At 40.4% G+C, this 15,992-nt stretch overlaps 1 protein-coding gene across 1 annotated transcript in view; it reads right to left on the bottom strand.

Moving 5' to 3' along the window:
* Nucleotides 1-15,992, bottom strand: part of faf1 (Fas (TNFRSF6) associated factor 1) — a 62,035-nt gene that overhangs the window by 24,638 nt on the left and 21,405 nt on the right. Inside the window, exons 8-12 of the mRNA XM_069150441.1 lie at nucleotides 14,504-14,590; nucleotides 6,156-6,251; nucleotides 5,891-6,014; nucleotides 5,702-5,765; nucleotides 5,513-5,594 (exon numbers count right to left, since the gene is read on the bottom strand). Of these exons, the coding sequence (XP_069006542.1) occupies nucleotides 5,513-5,594; nucleotides 5,702-5,765; nucleotides 5,891-6,014; nucleotides 6,156-6,251; nucleotides 14,504-14,590 (453 nt within the window). The remainder of the gene's footprint in view (nucleotides 1-5,512; nucleotides 5,595-5,701; nucleotides 5,766-5,890; nucleotides 6,015-6,155; nucleotides 6,252-14,503; nucleotides 14,591-15,992) is intronic.

Here is a 15,992-nt window from a genome sequence, read left to right on the forward strand (position 1 = left end):
TTCTAATGAAACAAACTAGCATTGTTTTGAGCTGAATATGTTGTCTTGTGTTGTGGTGCCCCCTAAATGAGGCCTCTGGAAACATCTGTGGTCCAAAAAAACAGATGTGCTACTGATCTCATAATGGTGGGCTGGATTTTTGCCTCACCTCCCTGTAAAGTCATAATTCACCATAAAGTACATAGTGTAGGTCTGCCACAGATCTAAAGGGTTTAACAAATCCCAAATATTGTTACATAAATTCATGAATCCTTTTTTTTTTTTTTACCATATTTTTTTTATTTTGCCTTTAACTAGCTATGCCCAAAGCTCTCTTGCACTACTGCACCTTTAAAAATGCATCTTGCTTTATTTATATTAACTTTATTCTATTATATTAATGTCTGTCTTGTGTTAACTGTTTTTATACATTTTATTATTTTTTTTGTGAAACACTGCATTTTATTTTCTTAGAGATGCATTTCTTGTATGAAAGGTGACATACAAAGAAAGATTATTATTATTATTATTTTGCTTCACATCATCCCTGTTCTTTGAATTAGGTGACTTGCTAACTTACCACAGGAAGCTACATCGAGGCATTGCAACACTTTCATTTCTTGGTCAAAATAACTAGAATTTAATTTACCATATCCATTTGTGGCATTTTCTCAAATTATCTAAATATAACCTAAATTACTATCTTGCTCAATAAACACAGTTGTCATCACACTTTGTTGTTGCCTGAAGTATGAATGAAATGAACCTGTCTGCAACACTGACAGGTAAAGCTTCAACAATGTTACTACACTTTTATATTTGTCAAGATAATTAATTGTGGGCTACACAGTTATTGAAAAATGTAGCAGGGCGCAGAGGTTATTAACCCCCTGCATTTTAATGTACAATTGAACCAGCAGTAACCAGTTGGGAAAATACCCTCTTTGAATCGATGCTTTGTCCCTGTACTATATTTTTCATATTATAAACTTAATTACAACTAAACAGCTCATACATTTAGTGACTGAAATGACACTTTTCCATTCATGCTTGAGGTATTACCAGCTATGTCTGAAATCACTCCAGATTTACTCCCTGGTGTACAATATTGACTTTCACCATTTTATTTACTGTTCATGTCCTTATAGAGCCCTTTTTTTTTTTTTTTTTTTTTTTTTTTAAAGTGGAATGAAATATACAATGCTCATAGTCTGGGCGTTACTTACTGCTAAAAAAAAAAAAATCCCACAATGCAACCAAACGAATCCCACCACACACTTCTGAAGACCAAGAGTCGTTTCACATGAAGTCACACACTCAGCTGTTAAGGACACTCGGTACTGAAGGGAAAGCTAACATTAATAAAACCCAAACAGCAGATTTTATTGCTCTCGTATCACAATACATACTGAACAACTCATAGCCTATGAACTCCTGTGTAACATTTACTGAGCGTTGTGTCTCTCCGTCATTCCCCACCAGCAGATATTTAAATTAATGGTGTATATGCAGCTGATCACTTGCCCCTTTTCTGTGGATGATATTTGTGCCACATCAATAAAACATTTTTAATCACAAATAGAGTACGTTTAAAAGAGCCAAGGGAGCCCAGTGAATGAGATACAGACACATACAGAGAGGTGCAGATGGAGGGAGGGACAGGCTCAGTGTGGAAAAGCAAATAGTTTAAAATGAAGAGCTCGAATTCCCTTGCCTCCACTGTGGGAAAACATTTTCTGATTAATGACCAGCCACATAAGAGGCTCACTACACACTGCTGCTAAAGCTAAATAGGTAATTTCCAGACCATAAGTATTTGGACAGTTACACATATTTTGTGTTCTTTGGGCTCAGTGCTTCAGAACATTAAAATTTAAATTAAATAATGACACTAAATGTGTAAAGCCTTATTAAATCATTATTATTATTAAATGCCATATTTTGTGGAAAAAAAAAAAAAAAAAAACTTTGTCAGTAACTGCCTGAAGTGTCTAACCGATAAACATAACCAGACCCTGTGTTCTGTGTTCCCTGGTTATGCTCTACCACGTCTTTACTGCAGCCACCTTCAGCTTTAGCCTGTTGTGAGGTCTCTCTGCCTTCAGTCAGGTCTTCAGCAAGTGGATCAAGCGACTGACTGTCACCCAACGAGTTTTAATGCATTTGGCTGAATGTGAGCACACAGAAGGCTCCTGCATACCTCTGCATTAATCCTGTTTTGTCTTTCAGCAGTGAAATCATTAATAAATGCTTGTTGCATTGGCAACGATACGCGGCAAAGCCAGAACAGAACCGCCGCCATGTTTGACAGATGAGGTACTTTTGAGGTTGTTTTTGTTCCATCAGTGCGGAGAACTTTTTATTACACAACTCTACTGGTTTGTTGTGAATGTGGTTGTAAACTCCAACCTGGTCTGTCTGTTTTCCTTACTTAACAGGAGTCTGCATATTTTGATAAATCCTCTGAGGTTTTGGTAATTTAATTCATTGTCATTTGAGTTGATTTATTATTTTCTTCATATGCACGGTCACCTCTTCACTGCTCATATCGACAGACAACTCCAGCTCAATCAAAATGGCCAATCTTATTCAATTCTGAGCCACAAGTCAGTTTTTTTGTGCGTGAACTAACGTTAAAATGATGCACAGTTGGCTGAGAAACATTTAAAAGCCAGGTGTCCAATTACTTTTGAACACTTGCCATTTGGGCACAGTGTGTTAAAAGGCTTAAATCTTACATGTATCTTTTTCAAAATTAGCATAAACATACTCAAATTTCAACTGAGACTTTGCACTTAAACCTAGCAGCTACTGTTTTCTTTTAAATTAAAAGTAGTACTGAGCCTGAAGGACAAAAAAAAAATGTGTAACTGTCCAAATAATTAACAAACTGGAATGTATGTTTTAGATAAGCAAGCACCTTATTATTTACTGATGGTTGGTACATTTGATGTCAGATAAATATATGAATAGCCAGCAATATTCATACCTTTGTTTCCTGCATCATTACTCACACTCATTGATCTAACTCTTAATCTGCATATTTATGCTTGACAGTAATCATTTCAGGTGCAGTCGATATCTCATCAGTGTCGCTTGTGATTTACAGCCGTCGATCTGACAGATATACGCGCATCTATACGCCATATGTCATTCTGATTGACCGCTGCTCTTTCCTCTTGACTCGGCGAGGCTATTGCCGGGTTTTAAAGCAGATACTTGGCAGTGATAAATCCCTGAACTCCCCTCTCCAGCAAGGCTATGAATTTTGATGTGTCTTTGTGTGTGGCAGACAGGAGAGAGGAGCGGAGAGCGAAGGAGAGTGGGGTTAGAGTGATTAACCACTGCGTTGATGGGGATTTAGTGAGGATCGTGGTTAGTGATGGGTGGCCTATCTCTCTGTACGCTCTGACTAACCACTGATCCCCAAGAGGGTTCAGCTCAGCTCAGCTCAGCTCTGCAGCCCAAAGCATTTTCATTAAGGATGGATTGAGTCTTTCTCAACAGTCCCCCAACACACACCTTCAGAAACACTTCATCAAATGTAGTGTTTTGCTTAGTGATTAGCCTCTCCCAGGCTATGAGAGTGAGACTGATTCCTCTGTTTATAAACCCACTGAGTAGTCCCCCTTCAGTCAAATCTGCCCTATTCTAATATCCCCTTAATGAAGTGGGCTTTTTCTACGACGAGGACACAAAAACTTGATTCCTTTTCGAATGGAAGCACGGAGCAAAAAAAGATGGGATGGCTGGTAAGATGGAAGAATTGGTGTAATTGTGCACATATGCCACTGTGAAATAAAACCAACGAAAGCAGCCTGTTTTGGCCTGTTGTCGAGGAGGCTTGTGGCAAAACAGGACAAACACTGAACAGATCAAATGGTTTCTGTTTTCAAGCAACATCTTTGCTCATGTGCAGCTCCTCTAGAGCCATTTTAACCACAGCACAGTTGGCAGGCTAAATCAAGCTCACCCAGAATAAAAGAAACTACAGTGAAAATGAGTAGTATTTTGCCCCGGCGCTGTGCAGAGCACAGTGGTACAGTACAGAGTGTGTGAACACCATAGAGACACCAGCCATATTGTGCTGGCTTAGGAGAGGAGATCAGCTGGGAAACAGGCAAGACGCCAAGCTTCCCTTTAGATTTTTTTTTTTACCATCACTGTTTATCTCACACTCTCTCTATCCCTTACCCTTATCCTGCAAACTCCCATGCTCTTATTCCTCCCTCTCTTCTCACCCTCTTTCTTTTTCCAACACCCTCTTTCGCAGCCTCCTCTTTTTTCAGATCATGCTCTGCGTATTGTGCCCCTACTGTCATCTATTTCACCCTCCCTCTTTGTGTGCCTGGTGATCTGAACCCCCCTAACATCTTGCTGTGTCCTCACAGTCTAATAAGGCTGTAATCCACACAAGCTGTCAGTTGATACAAGCATCCTTAAAAGGACAAAAGCTGAAAAAACATAGGGGAAAAGTGGACAGCTAAAAATAAAGCCTCAGCTGTCGGGGTGAAAATTTGATGAGGGTTTTAATGAAATTATATCAATGTGACTATAAAGCCTTGTCCAAATTAAACACTATAAGAAAATAAACTTTTTGTGTAAGTATACAAGTCACCAATGCCATCACTGCAACAATGAAAGGCTGCATGCTAAAGTAGTCTGGATATTTTTTGCCCTCCCTTGTTTGTGCTGTAAATGTCAATCACATCCCTGTTGGATAAATTTATCTTGTTTTGTTTTTTCAGTTGTGTCTCGCACATTATGCTTTTTCAGGCTGTTCACATTGATATGTGATTCCTTAAGTTGTTGCAAGTTTGGGACAGATTTTTAGGCCTCTACTGTTCTGTTAGTGATATTGAAATGAAATTTATTTTAAATGCTAAATTTAGGTTCACACTGTACATACTGCATTTAAAGCACTGCTAAGATCTCAGTCTTCAATGTCTCATCCTCTACGACAGGAGAGAATTGTGTAACCACCAGACCTTGTCAGCAACTCAAACTTAAAGTCACACACAAGCAGCTCATCCACTCTCCATCATATTCCATATTTACACTTTGTGGGTTTACACAAAGCTTTTCACAAAATAATGTAATTAACTTTTTCTTTACTGCAGCCTGGAAAAGACCACACTGAGCGTATACAGAAATAGGTTAATATACTGACCATCTTAAGTTCCGATCAGCTCAGTAATGAAAGAAAAAGATGAGAAAAGGAGTATCTCTCTTAACAACGAGAGAGGGAATTATATCCTGCTCAGTTTGTGTTCCTTCCCCCGTGTTATCTTAAGCAAAGAAAGCTGCACATAAAACAATCGGTGACTGCACAACATGAAGCAGGAGTGACATCAGTGCTAAAAGACAGGCCAACACTGGTAACATCAGTACCTCTTATCTTTTACTGAGTAAAAAAAAAAAAGGGGTTGAAATTTAAATGTAGAAAGAAAAATAAGATTTTGTTCTGTATTACTGTATCTCAGTAAATTAAAAATGTTCCTATGAGGCCCTAAACATCCAACAGCTTACTTACATCTCTGGCTTTGCCATAGAAGGCCTCTTGAGATGCTGCCTCCAAAGACCCAATGAAGAACATTGGGTGGGTCTCTCCATACCTACGGGACACACACACAACAGGCAAAGAGTTCATAAAAACATCGACACATTCCAGCCTTGTATGATCTCGAACGGTCTTTGAATCAGCACCTGATGCGTGGCTCACCTTGAAGAAAATTCGGCAGTAAAGTGAAGTAAGGCATCAGCTTCGTTCTCACTGTTCTCTGGCACTGCAAGGAGGACAGAAATTATTTTATGTTTGAGCTTTGAATGCGTGTTCCTGGAATTCAATACTATTGCCGGAGCTACAACTGAGCTCCAAACAAACATTCTTAAACTGCTTTACTTGACGTACTCATAGGTGCTTTCCGACAGCTTGAGGAAGCCACCCCGAACATCTCCGAGTCGTCCACACCAAATTCTGACGCATCTTCAAAATCATCCCCCTCACTGTCGCTGATCATATGGACATCTGCACACTGCAAACACACATGACTCATAATTTTAATGAAGAGAAGCATTTCTTTAGCATATGGGATGAGTTAGCATATACACAGTGCACACATGGACAGTAGTCTACAGCTCCGATTACTGTGTTGTTGTTTTTTATGTATATATACCTCTTCTGTGGGTTCCTGTGCGTTGGCTGGTGAGGACCTTCGACAAACACTGAGGTGATGGCAGGGATAGCTGATCCCGGAGAGAGCTAGTGTCATCTAAAAACAACAAAACAGTGATATTAGGTCTTCTCCACTTAGCAAAACAAACCAGATAAGTATGATCATATGCGATGATCGATTCAGTCTTATTACTCAAAGTTATCATGTCCTTAAATTGACCCCTGTTGAGTCTGTCCATCAGAAAGACTGAGTGATGGCAAATGTCCCTCATTACTACTCCGCAACAAAGACTGAATTCTCACCAGAACAAAACAAACCTCATAAGTGACTCTCAAGTTGTTCTCGACATCATTGTACCTTCTCAAATGCTTTGATTAGTTTATTTAGGGCTGGGTTTACCCAGTATCATAAGATACTTATGCGTTTCGAACAAAGACGTGTTCATCTCGCTAATGAGGGGCGGACCATGATGAGGTTTCTGTGCACCTGCAGTAGCCGTTAGTGCTGTGGTTGTATATAGTAAAAGAACACCTGACTAATGAGCTCCCAAATCCACAGCCAGTACTGAAAATGTCAGCGTTCAGCAGGGACTCATTACAGTTGGTGCCTCCTGGCTCAGACCCCAAGGGACATCAGCAATATAGGCAAGGCTGCAGGATGTGGAGTGAAACTAAAGATACCTGGCATTTAAATAGTGATGATGTACCAGATTTTAGATTTAATAATATAGAGCTTATATATGAAACTACAAAAAATAAAAAAACAATATCTAAATATTAACATTTTCTCAAAATTACACATTTGTTTAGTCCTTTCAACAATGACTAAAAGCAGGACTGCTAATGATCTAATCTTAAATTACTGAATGTACCAATACTTCACAATATTGCAACAATATATTCACTAGCACATTAACCCAGCAGAAAGCCCAGATGCAAGTACTTTTCTGGAAGAGTGAACTCCTAAACAACAGGCAGGCAAGCTGGGTGTGATAAGAGGCAGAGAAGCTGCTCGTCCCCTGCAGAGGCCCTGTGATCTGCTCCATTGTCAGATGCTAAGACACACAAAGAGCAGCTGGACATGGTTGAATCAAGAGACGATTACATGCAACGCCAATTGAATCTGAAAAGGGCTTCACAGGCTGAGGGGAGTTTCTCCCTCGGTGTGGCTCCTCGTGCTGGCCTCAGCTTCTACAGCAGGACAGAAGAGTGCAACCACTGGACCTTGTCAGCAACATTGACTCACTAATGTAGTGCTGTCTACCTGCCACTGATAAGGACCAAATATCTAACAAAGAACCCTGCTCTTTATTATTTGTCGGTCTTTTCACACTCACTTATCTTTTGAGTGTCAGAAAGTAAGTTAGCAGCAGCCAAAAGACCGAAACATTTGTACACAAACATTTTCACAATTGTGGCCGACCTACATATACCCGATATTAATTTGTCTAGTGTCAGAGACTTTATTATACTGTGCTTTGTATTTTTTTTTGTAGAGCGTATGATGTTACGCCATTTTGGGCCAATCAGAGCACATGGTTTATTTTGTGACGTGAATAAATCACTGGATTTGGTCAAAGAAAAGTCCTTTTCTCTTGTTATTTCTTTCACAAATCATTCAATCCAGTGATTTTCCAGAAAAAAATATTCTTCAACATATACACATCTTGTACTGTAGGAATACATTTACTGTGATCAAGGAGTTTATCCATATTTCCCAACACTCAGTCCCTGAGCAATGGCAATTCATACATGTACAGATTTCAGCCATTTAAGTTGTTTACATACTGATTTCTTCCCTTAAACTGAGAAAATGAACTCTGTCTCAATGATCCTTGGTACACGAACCATTTATTGCATCCTTCAAATAGTTGACCAAGGATATACTGAAACCGGTTAAAATATTGACAACAGTGATTGAAATTCCCACCAGCCCTGCACCGAAGGAGCAGATATATGAGAAACCCAGTATCTCCCCAGACAGTTTGAGAAAGAATAATATCATGATGAGTGTTCCTCCGCAATGTTGTCTTAAGCACAGAGAACTGCTAAAAAAAAAAAAAAGAGCAGAGGTTAGACTGCCAGGCAATATTGAAACTACACAAACCAAGAATGACATCACCGCTGATGGGACACATCAGCTTCGTTTGCAAGACCGCCTCACTTCTTACTCATTGTAGAGGCGAAAAGTGTCGGCAGTAATGAATATATGAGAACTAAAGTCTTTCATATGAGGCCACGAACAGTCAAGTCACCCCCAGACACAGAGACAGACAAAAGTACACACAGGATACAGAAGAAACAGATTGTGTTTCTTGTGTATTGCCAATTAGTAGCAAGTGTACTCATGACAATGAAAAACGTGCAAGTGTCACAGCAAGGACAGCCGAGTGCGTCTGGAACACCTACGAAGAACACTTAAGAGAATTGCCTCGTCTTTGTACATGTAACTCAACTCTAACCAATTCAGTGCTGCAGAGCTGTATATTCAATCAATGTGTCATTCATATCAGAAAAACAGAAATATACAAAAACATAATTTCCTCAACAGTAAAAAAAATAAAAATAAAAGTGAGTTAGTGATACTTTTTGTTTTCCAAAAGAAAGAACAGCCCTGATCTAAAGAAAAGCTGTGGCTTCTGAAGACATGATGAGCGCCAGGCTTTAGAGTTGAATTAGCACAGAGAGAGCTGTAGGTATTGAGCCAAAGAAAGACATACAGGGCCTGAGCCTAAAGGATGTGAAGGAATGGCCCCAAGTCTATTCTGCCTATCCCCCAATCGAGTGGCAATCAAACGTGAGAATCTTAACAGCGACTGCCGAGAGGATCCCCATAAACCCTTTACTCCCACTATTCACAATGAGAGGCTTTTGTCTGAGGACCTAATAAGTGTATAAATAAAGTTGATCACTTCCCCTGTCAAAGACAGCCTGGAGGGTTTGGGCTGACATGGATGCAAGGAGGGGAGGTGAAAAGGGGAAAAAAAAAAAATGTAGTTGACTGCCTCTCAGTCCTCTTCCTCGCTTTGACCCGATGGCTTCTCCCGATGTTGAGGTACACAAGTGCAGCTTGGCGGCTCAGTGGTAAAACGTGGAAACAAGGTTGAAGCGCCGCAGGGCACGGGGTCTGGGGGGATGAGGTTAACCCCCCCCCCCCCAAATGACCCTCTCCCACATCTCCACACAAAAGGAACTGGCTCCTCTTTTTTGGATTCTTTTAATTAACACTTGCATTGAGGCTTGAAGCATTCAGGGGCCGATACAGGGAAAGAATTTTCTCTCTCCCTTACTGCCCTCCCTCCTTTCCCTCTCCCCCTTCAACCCTTTCTTCCCTTCTTTTTCCCCCTTTCTCTCCCTTCATTCTTTCTGTGTTTCATTTTTTCTTTTCTGGTGTAGGCAGTGTTTGGATTGGGTGTCTGGCTGTGAGTGTGAGATAATTACCACTGACAGCTGCACTGAAGGCAAAGCACAACCGCAGTATACCACCTACTCTACTATGGCATTTATGAAGCAAGGGAGGAAGAGTGAAAGAAGATGAGAAAGAGGAAAGTGAGACAGTAAAGGGAAAGCTGATGGACAGAGGGAACAATATGGGTGAGAAAGTGCAAAAATGCGAAAAACTACGACTTGATGAGAATGAAAACAATAAAAGAAGCGAGGCAGAGTGAACCCCACCTTTAACAAATGTTGGTTTCCTTGTTTTAAGGCCAGTTTGAGCTGAAGATACATACAGAACTAAAGGCTAAACTTCTGTTGAGTCATGCATAATAGTGGATTATGGTGGCATTGTGTTTTTGTGCTCTGTCTGAAAGGTGACACAGCTAAAGAGGAGAAGCATCTTCCTCCTCAGATGAGGATACGAACACGAGATGAGAGCTTCACAGAAAGCAACAAAAAGCAGAGTTAGAAGAGATAGAAAGTGAGACAGAGAGACTCAGTTCTGAATGTCACCTGAAGGAGGCCAATTGCACAAGGGAGGGGTCTCTGCCCGAGCTTACCGCTGAGCCCTGTTGCTACGGAAACCAACAGCCCCCCGCCTTAATAAACCCTTGGTTCCGTGGGCCCCTATCAGGTAGAGGAGGATTCCATTAATGCCAGCTGGGAAATGGAGGGAGGTGCTGCCCTACAAGGCAAGGCACCACGGAGGCTCTGCAGCATTAATACATTAGCAAACACCATGAAACACTGCATAAATGTCAGCAATTACTGGCGAGAAGGAAGGGTGGGTGGTGGTGGAGGGGTGAGAAGATGAGGGGATGCAATAAGGATGTCCCACTGGCTGTCAATCACTCCAACAGGTGTGGAGGAAGGACTGCCAATCAAAGCCGCTCCAATGAGATAAGGCCGGTCTGGAACCTCTCCACGCTGGATTGCTTCGGCAAAAGGAGAAGGATGAGGAGGGGGAAGAGGCTCAGTCGGCATGTTTCCAACAGCAAATGAAGTTAATGTCTTGCTGGCCTCTTAAATCAGCTGCTGCAAAGACCGCCGTCATCGTCTTCAACACTGTTCACAACAGCGCTGCCAAAGCCTCAAGAATCAGGAGGAATTTGAAGGCAGAGCTAGATCATGGTATTTGCAAATAATACCAGAGTATTTGTTTTAATCTAGTTGGGAGTAGAATGAATTCCATCAAGTTTTAACTATAGCAAAGTCCAACATACTTTCCTCTGACTGGGAACTTTTTCCAGTATGAAGACGGTTGAAGACAAATGCTAAAACAAACACCCACAAAAAGACAGTTTGCTTCCCCACATGATCCTCTGCTTGGCCACTCTGGTAAATATTACAAACTGTCTGCTAATGAGTTGATCAGGAATACTGGAATAATTGCACCTCAAATTTTGTTGACATGTGATTAACAGCTACACTTTCATGGATTAAATGTGCTTTGGGTAAATGGCACAGAGACATTTAGAATATTTATAGCATTTTAAGCAAGAAAAAAAAGAAGTTGGGACAACGTTTTATATGATTACAAGAGAATGGTGTTCAGACTGACAGTCACATTTGATGGTCCTGATGTTGAAGTTGACGAAGACTTAAGAAATTGGTTTAAAAAAGATAAAGTAATACCAAACTTGCTCTTTTTTTTTACTCCAAATAAAGACCAAGAAATATTCAAAATACCTGTTGACCCAGTTCAACATAATCTGCGTGCTAGAAATGAGCATCACCTCACATTGTTACCGCTTTGTACCACTTTCACTTCCTGGGTCTTACAGCCCATACAATAACAGTGCACCGAATAAACAGACCTGTTGTTAACTGCCATTTGAGCATTATGCATCCTGATCCAATTTCATTCCTCCTTGAATAATTCACAGCACAATAAACAATGAAACACATTGAGTGGACAGTATCAGGGGGGTGACGCAAGACATAACAACCAGTTTCCCTGAAAGGGGAGAATTTCTTTCTAACACACTATTTTCTTACACTCAAACAATACATGACATCATTAAACTAACGTTTCAACTACTCAAAAGAACTTTCTCAGAAAAGCCTAACTGAAACTGATACTAGGGGCTGGTTGATCAATTAGATGAACTAAAAGCTACCACCTCCTCTGCTATAGCAGCAGTACTAACTGTGATAGTGTCACAGTAAGTGCTGGGTATTGTAAAAAGTTTCAATATGGATGCCAATGCAGTAGCAGTGTTTCAGTGACAATAGAAAAACTATACTTTTCGATGAAATAAATATTTTCTACAAAAACAACATGTGTATTTTTATATTGAAACCAAAAATCACCAATTTTTTAGATAGTGCATCAAAGTTGAACTACTGTGAACTGAAATGAAATACTATTTAATCAGCAAAATATCTCAAATTGAAAACAAGTACACAAGAAAAATAATTTAACCAAAGAATTTGACTGAAAAATGTAAATTTTCATTGCCAAGTTTTAAGAAATTTGGTGCTACAGACGCAGCTCAGTTTGAATATAGTATCGAGTTTCGATATGCAGCCCTCGACATAGTGTGTACAATAAGAACAGGCACATTTGCAAATACACAAATGCAAATATGCCCACACAACACACACAAATGTAAATAACAGCAGGTAAACAGAGTGATAGCATACACCTGAAGGCACAGCAGAGTTAAGTAGTAATCGATTCTGCTGCAAGTGGGGTAGTGTGCGGATCTAAATGTAATCTGTGGCCTCTGGCTGCCATGTTTATTGGCTCAAATCCCGGGAGATGAGACTGGGCTAATGAGCTAGACACTAACACTGGGTCTCTACCCACCTGCGAAGCCAGCCAAGCCCTGGGCTTTCTCTGTTAATACCTTCAGACGTTTCAATAAGAGGGCTATGGCTAGAGCAGAGGCCATTATTACTCTTCTGTCCCTTCTTTATGCTTTTTAATATCTCCTCATCCAGGAAACACAGACACTGCGGATGTGTGTTAGCCAACGGCTGACCGAGCCCATGATGCCACAATGAGCTCAAATCTATTCATGATCCCTGTCCATTATATCCACAGCAACAAGCTGATGCCCATTGATAGACAGAACACACATCATAAAAACAGATGGAAAAAAAATAATAAATATTAAAATTTATTCTTACAGTATTTTAATATTAAACTGAGGTTGGTAAGGCCTTCTTGGTGATGGAATTCACAAACAAGCATGCAGTGCTAGTTTTTAAAAGGGCTAGGTCACATTTTTTCTAAAATGATACATCAAATGCATCAACACCACTTTAAACTGTTCAAAATCAGTGTATTTTACAGATGTTTAAAAAGTGCTGTTTTCTTAATCGACAAAATATTCATTTGATTTTGTAAATACTAATAATAGTAGTGCTAAAATTAAATAAAATAAATCATTTCTGATAGTTGTCAATTATTTAGGATTAATGAGGAAACGTAATTTATAGCTGAATGTATTGTGAAACATTTTAAGGCCTCATGATATAATGTTTTTATTAATCAGCATCTCAAAAATATGAAAAAATAAGTCCAAGAGCTATTCAGGGAATAGAAAAACATTGTATATTCTAAAAACGTTAATACATTTAGTCATTGAAATAATTGAATAGAATTGTTTGGTTTTCCATTTTAAGGGAAGAACCACAAATTCCTCGTTCAATCTTCAGCAGATGAACACACCTAATACTGTAAACACTCTTTAAAAAATGTCTGTGGTTCGTTCTCTTCCTCTGTTAGTGTGAACGGGAAAGTCATAAAGCACAGGCTGCATCTTTGTGGTAGCAAGCCTGAAAAGAAAATCCGTTGGTACCATATTACAGGAGCACGTTCACTCAGAGCTGAGGTCAGTCAGTCATTATGCCACATGGCCACAATGTGCTTTCAGATTTGCAGTGAGATTTGTAGTTTTGTTGCAATCCCAGGCTGTTTACTGATCTCATAATTGGAAGTCTACAAAGATAATGCTAACAATGGTAAATCTGCATCATAGCAGTATGGTTTGTTTGGTGGTTACTGGCTTTACAATTGGCTGCGTTGAGTTGTCATGGAACAAAATAAAGCAAGCAATCTTCTCTAGTGTAAAAGGATGCATAACCTTTTGTCCTAAAAGCTTTACTTGGACTCATAAAACCAGGTGCAGTTACTGTTCATTCACTCTGAGATTTTGAAATATGAATAATGGGCAACAAATAAAATAGACCGTATCCACTGTAGCACTGTATAAAGACAGCTATTTATCCTCAATGATCACAATTGTGCAGTGCCACTACAGCCAGTTCTAGTACAGGACACATAAGACAATGTATGAAAAAAAGAAACAAAGTCAACACCAATACTTCAGACCAAACAACAACCATATAGACCTAAAAGGAAAACGTGAGCGCGGGGTTAACACAAGAATGTGTGCGCAACAGCTTCTCAATGTAGCATGATAAACCATCCCAAACAATTAGCATGGGAACACATATGCTGTCAAAGAAGGGGTGAAACAAAGGGGTCAGAGGTTCCTCAAGGTTCTGTATGAGGGCCGCCTCTGATCAGCTTGACTGTGTGTGCGGTGAATGGCTGGGAAGAGCAACCCCGGGACGGGAGAGGTCAGCGGGACTCAATGATGTGAGCTTTAATGTCCACAGATAGAGGACACAAGATGGGAACCGTCTTTGACATCTTAATTAGCTTCAACATCTTACTCTCATGCTTCTGACAGATGGTTTTGGCGTGGATTACAGGGTGTGGAACAGTTTCCAGTGCAACTTGCAATTACGAAAAGAATGTACTTTTATCTGTGCTGGATGTCTTAATTATCTTTAAGACCACAATAAACGACGAAAGCAACTTTGAGACCGGATTTACAAAGATGATACTTGTTAGAGTGAGTGTGGGTGACAAGTTTTTGTGTGTATGCCTCTTACAGAATCATCAGACGCTGACGCTGGCCATCCTTCCCACTGTTGATGCCGGACTGGGATGTTGGTCAAGTCTGAAATGTTCCTCTTCACCTGAGAACAAATCAAAGTTAAAATTATTATTGTATATTCACAATTCAAAACTCAGACACAGATGGCATCAGTAAGAAAAGACAAATCCTGTAGTTCAACTCTGACTCTCCACAAAGAGCTTTAATATCTCTCTTTACAATCCTGGTTGGAAAACATATGTCTTGGAATTATTATGACTGGAAAATATTCCTGAGCGCTTTATATAATGTTGTAAATTTTAGCTGGTATCCTCCATTCAGAAGCATGGGTAAAAAAAACTAGGATTGTGGCAGAGAATGAAGGAGGGCATGAGTCAAAAGGAGCGAAGAGGAGAAAAAAAGAAAAGAAAAAGAAAGCCAGTGTTATCAGCATTCTTCAGATGCCACAGATAATTCCCAGCAACAACAACCCCACGCTCTGAAATGAACAGTATTTCTCTTCTCCCATTCATGCGCGGACGCTGTATCTGCATCACTTAATAACATTCCTTGCTTTTAAACAGTTAGCAGCCAGCAGCGCCTGTCCCACCAAGCGCCGTGTTACACCGTCCAGTGGGTTGTTGGTTTAAAGCCCTAACGCCAGCCTGATGTGCGCCAGTCAAAGCTGATCAAAGCCCCGTCGGCGTCTGAGCACTGGCGGCCGTGGATTCTAGTGCGTTTGTTCGGCAGAATTCTGCCGTTCAGGCCCGCAGGGCTGGACACTGATGCTGAGAAAACTATCTATTGTGGAGCAAAGATCCCTCCATACACGGGGCAAATCCTGTCTTTGTAAAAAGCACTGAGGAGAGATGGATCCTTGGGCATATTCAGGGCTGCTGGTCAGGGACGTGGAAACTTAAAGAATGCTACAAACACAAAGTCAAAGCCAATGTCAGGCAAAGAAGGGAAGCATCTGCAAAACACTGAAGTGTAAGGATTATGGGGGCAGACTTTGCTTGACTGCTTGCACCCTAACACTGCTCATTACCGCACATTGCATCTGTATATACTCCATGTTCATGTGTGGCTGTCTGGAGTAAAAGCAAAAATGATTACATTTAAATACCAATTTATATTTTTTTCCAGGAAACAGTAAATATTTATCAATCTCGCACAGAAATGATATGTTATTTGTGCTGGGCCTAGCAGAGCAGAGCAATTCTCAGTACAAACAAGCAGAGAGAAAAAAAATAAAAGAACAATAATAAATGAGTGGCACAGTCCATCCTTTGTCTTTCTATCGCAAATCCCACACCACAGCGCTCGGTGCCTATCCTTATGAAGAGACGCTACGGCCAGGATAGCAGGCCGGGGTCAAAGCGGGTGGCCAGTGTTATTACAGAGTGTAATATCTATGTTTGACCAGTCAGACTACAGGGATTTGACTGACCGGCTGGCCGGCCGATGAATAGAGGGGGAAAAGGGAGGAAAGGAGAGGCATAAAC

This window comes from Embiotoca jacksoni, unplaced genomic scaffold, assembly GCF_022577435.1.
Source record: "Embiotoca jacksoni isolate LCO1_2020_lvr unplaced genomic scaffold, fEmbJac1.0.p SCAF_16, whole genome shotgun sequence".
NCBI lineage: Eukaryota > Metazoa > Chordata > Actinopteri > Embiotocidae > Embiotoca > Embiotoca jacksoni.